At 52.2% G+C, this 4985-nt stretch overlaps 1 protein-coding gene across 1 annotated transcript in view; it reads right to left on the bottom strand.

Annotated features, from left to right (window-relative positions):
• Positions 1-4727, bottom strand: part of sh3gl2a (SH3 domain containing GRB2 like 2a, endophilin A1) — a 37733-nt gene extending 33006 nt beyond the window's left edge. Inside the window, exon 1 of the mRNA XM_062530694.1 lies at positions 4532-4727. Coding sequence (XP_062386678.1) covers positions 4532-4576 — 45 coding nt within the window. The 5' untranslated portion in view covers positions 4577-4727. The remainder of the gene's footprint in view (positions 1-4531) is intronic.
• Between the last annotated feature and the right edge of the window lie 258 nt (positions 4728-4985).

Below are 4985 nucleotides of genomic sequence, written 5' to 3'. Positions count from 1 at the left end.
ACCCAACGCTCCACGGAGGGAGCCCACAGCCCAGCACTGCTAACACACTGCACACACACACCCAGCGCTCCACGGAGGGAGCCCACAGCCCAGCACTGCTAACACACTGCACACACACACCCAGCGCTCCACGGAGGGAGCCCACAGCCCAGCACTGCTAACACACTGCACACACACACCCAGCGCTCCACGGAGGGAGCCCACAGCCCAGCACTGCTAACACACTGCACACACACACCCAGCGCTCCACGGAGGGAGCCCACAGCCCAGCACTGTTAACACACTGCACACACACACCCAGCGCTCCACGGAGGGAGCCCACAGCCCAGCACTGTTAACACACTGCACACACACACCCAGCGCTCCACGGAGGGAGCCCACAGCCCAGCACTGTTAACACACTGCACACACACACCCAGCGCTCCACGGAGGGAGCCCACAGCCCAGCACTGCTAACACACTGCACACACACACCCAACGCTCCACGGAGGAGCCCACAGCCCAGCACTGCTAACACACTGCACACACACACCCAACGCTCCACGGAGGAGCCCACAGCCCAGCACTGCTAACACACTGCACACACACACCCAACGCTCCACGGAGGAGCCCACAGCCCAGCACTGCTAACACACTGCACACACACACCCAACGCTCCACGGAGGAGCCCACAGCCCAGCACTGCTAACACACTGCACACACACACCCAACGCTCCATGGAGGGAGCCCAGCACTGCTAACACACTGCACACACACACCCAACGCTCCATGGAGGGAGCCCAGCACTGTTAACACACTGCACACGAGCACCCAACGCTCCACGGAGGGAGCCCAGCACTGTTAACACACTGCACACAAGCACCCAACGCTCCACGGAGGGAGCCCAGCACTGTTAACACACTGCACACACACACCCAACGCTCCATGGAGGGAGCCCAGCACTGCTAACACACTGCACACACACACCCAACGCTCCATGGAGGGAGCCCAGCACTGCTAACACACTGCACACACACACCCAACGCTCCACGGAGGGAGCCCAGCACTGTTAACACACTGCACACACACACCCAACGCTCCATGGAGGGAGCCCAGCACTGCTAACACACTGCACACACACACCCAACGCTCCATGGAGAGAGCCCAGCACTGTTAACACACTGCACACACACACCCAACGCTCCACGGAGGGAGCCCAGCACTGCTAACATAACACACTGCACACGAGCACCCAGCGCTCCATGGAGGGAGCCCAGCACTGTTAACACACTGCACACGAGCACCCAACGCTCCATGGAGGGAGCCCACAGCCCAGCACTGTTAACACACTGCACACGAGCACCCAACGCTCCATGGAGGGAGCCCACAGCCCAGCACTGTTAACACACTGCACACGAGCACCCAACGCTCCACGGAGGGAGCACAGCACTGTTAACACACTGCACACACGCGCCACTTTGGGCCGTTCCAACGCACTGTCATAAATCTGCTATTAATCATTGACAGGTGACCATAAACGCAGCCTGTGTATGTGCCAAAGTCTGTGTTGTGGGATGCAGGTGAGGAATGCTGGCGATTTACGAGTGCATTGCCGTGAGCAGCCCCCTGAGTGTCCGGCGAGGTCCAGTGTGGTGCAGGACACAGAGCGGCCATGTTGCCTGAGGAAGGGGCTGCAATCGAAGGTACTCTGAGGCGCAGCGACGGACTGACTGACCTTCATGGCCTCTGCATTCTCAGTTAGCATGGCCGCCTTCTAATAAAGAACAGTGATTCACAGAACAGAACCCATTGCCCTTGCTGGAGAGTGTATGTGTGAGGGACAGAATGAGTGAGTGAGTGAGTGAGTGAGTGAGTGTGAGAGAGAGAGAGAGAGAGAGAGAGAGAGAGAGAGAGAGAGAGAGTGTGTGTGTGTGTAGGGGAGAGAAAAAAGAGGGAAAGAGAGAAAGAGGGAGACAGAGAGAGAGAGAGAGAGAGAGAGAGAGAGAGAGAGAGAGAGAAGGGGGGAATGAGACACAGAGAGAGATGGAGACTACTTGTGCATGGTCACGCAAAGGTTGGATTTATGGCAGAGTTCCCCTGGCGGATTCCTGCTCCGTAAAGCACATAATCACAAGCTTTTATTCCTCCCACACAGCACAGCACAGCACAGCACAGCACAGCACAGCACAGCACATGCAGAGATTCAGAGGCCAGCCTAAGCAATCACATCACAACCACATACAGTAAGCCACTGAGCTCAGGGCACTCTGTGACTGGACGCTGGACAGGACGGGCCAATGGCCATGCCTGTGTTCATACGAGAGACTTAGGTGCTACTGCTGTTCCATAATGTGGCTCTATTGCCCATCCCCCCCTTGCCTTATGCTGCAGGGTGGGGGTTTGGGGGAGTGGGGTAAGTGGCAGTTGGGGGGTGGGGGGTGCAGAACAGTTGCCTGCAGATTAATGGAGCAGACTTTAGAGCCGGAGGTCTGAGCTGGGCTAGATTAGAGCTCCTGAGATGGGGGACCCTTCTGTTTGCTCAAAGTATGTGTGCTTAAAAAAATCACACACACACACACACACACACACACACACACGGTCGGTCTCACACACACACACACACACACACACACACACACACACACACACACATACACACACACACACACACACACACACACACACACACACACACACGGTCGGTCACACACACACACACACACACACGGTCGGTCACACACACACACACACACACACACACACACACACGGTCGGTCTCACACACACACACACACACACACACACACACACACACACACACACACACACACACACACACACACACACACACACACACACACACACACACGGTCGGTCTCACACACACACACACACACACACACACACACACACACACACACACACACACACACACACACACACACAGCTTTCAGGGGAGGACAGCTCCATTGGTGACTGGAGCTGTGGAGCTGTCCATTAAATATGCATAGCGTACAGATCAGATCAGATCTTGAATTCACTCCAGGCCTACACATACATTTGCACAAAGCCATCCTGAGCAGGGGAATGCACACGTGTACATCACACACTACAAGTGAGCAGCTGTGTTATAGTCACAATACAAAACACACAAGAGAACAGGGTGAACAACTGGGGGAAATGATAGGCAAAGACTGTTTAAATACAGTGTCATTTCCCATTTTAAAATATCCATTTTTATCCATCACAGTTCTATTACAATAACAATCACAAAATGGCTGTCCTCTTGCTTTTTTGCTATTTTTGTCAAAATCATGCTATGATAAATGGAGTTCTGTGTGTATTTATGGAAGACACGTCTCTATGCCATGCTGAATGGTCTCAAGATCTGAGCCTGGCCTTTGAAGGGAGATCTCTCCAGAGGGTCTAGCTGGGGCGGCAGGGGACCAGTGACTCAGCCACCGTCCCGCTGTTCCACCCGGAGCTCGTGTGTCCTCTCCTGCTCTCTCACTAGGGGAGTGCAAGGCTCGTGCTTATTTGCCGTCTGCCTAGTGAACCGGTGGCTGAAACCTTTTGGTTGCAGATCCGCGAAATCGTGGCCTGTCCACGTGAAGCCTATCTGAATAACGTCAACGAAACGTGCGCGAATACTACAGAACAAATATGTGCACTTAGAACTAACACATTTTTTAATTATAGCAAGATACGCAAAGAGCGTATGGGATGAGGGGAAATCATCATGAGCATATGAAGAACCATCGCCTCAAACCGGTACAAAAATGTCCCATAACACCGTCATGACTGAAGATAGGATATAGTCATTAATTATTCTTGTACAATGTACACAACTGTGGATGGATATTTGAGATTTAAAGGGCACCAAGGTCAGGGTAAGCAACCGTTAACAACCACCAACTACAGTAGGGCGCTCAGCACAATTACCTAACATCCCTATAATATGCAACTCACGCAGATTCCCTAATTACAGATGAATCACTGGGCCACCCTGTGTACTGGACCTATACTTCCATAGGGCGGGAAGCTCCGTGTTTTATACCGATACTATCCCATACCATCCGGGAATGTCATCTGAAGGGGAGTCTGTCCACTGTCACATTTTCATACCGTCTGTCCAACGAACCGTGACGTTGTCCATTAAGCTTACGCGCAGGACAGTTTACGTTTGTTTTTGTATGCCCTTTTTTAAATTCTTTTTTTAATTTTTATTTTTTTTTATCTGCATTCAATTGCATTCACTAGTTAACACATCGCATTGACTGCAGAAATATAGGCCTATATTGCAAATGCTATGTTATGAAATAGTTGTAAACAGTTGTCTCCACATAGCGTGTAGGTAAAAAATGTCCATCGCTATACACAACAAATGTATTTGCCCGTTTACATGCGCATTTCGAGCCATATTTGCGCATAGGCTGCGCTTTACGTTGTTCCGTACGGGCTGTATAAAGACAGGCGATTTCAGTGCTGTACGAGGCGACTGCAACATAGCACACATCTCCATCTTCACTGTGCATCCTGCACTTGTGCTTACCTGAGTGGCTTTGTGGAATTGCTTCTTCAGTCCTGCTACTGACATGGCTCCGGCTGCTGTGTTACTCTACTCTGAGAATGGATCTGAGTGTGGACCACAGTGGGGGCCGCTGTCCTAATGCGTGGTTCTAGTATCTGTCGAGGCAAACCCTACTCGTGCGTCTTAACAACTGGGGATTCCAGGCGCAGGGGCTGGCTCGAGCTATGTTAAGGCTATGGGAATGTCAACTCGAATGCAGACACGCAAGTGACGTCGATTCAGTCGCTAGCCAGCCCTCTTAAAGGTGCAGTCGAAATAGCTTGGCTTTTTGATTACGACTGTCAGCCGTGCCAAGGTTTTCTAAGGCCTGTAGCGTAGATTCCCATCACGCCATTTTAACGTATAGCAGTGTGGCGCTTAAAAAGAAGGTGCTAAAATTGGGAAACAGCGCACGCAAGGGCGGAATCTCGGTTAC

The sequence above is a fragment of the Sardina pilchardus genome, chromosome 2 (assembly GCF_963854185.1).
Source record: "Sardina pilchardus chromosome 2, fSarPil1.1, whole genome shotgun sequence".
Classification (NCBI taxonomy): domain Eukaryota; kingdom Metazoa; phylum Chordata; class Actinopteri; order Clupeiformes; family Clupeidae; genus Sardina; species Sardina pilchardus.
This window is presented reverse-complemented; position numbering and strand designations above follow the sequence as displayed.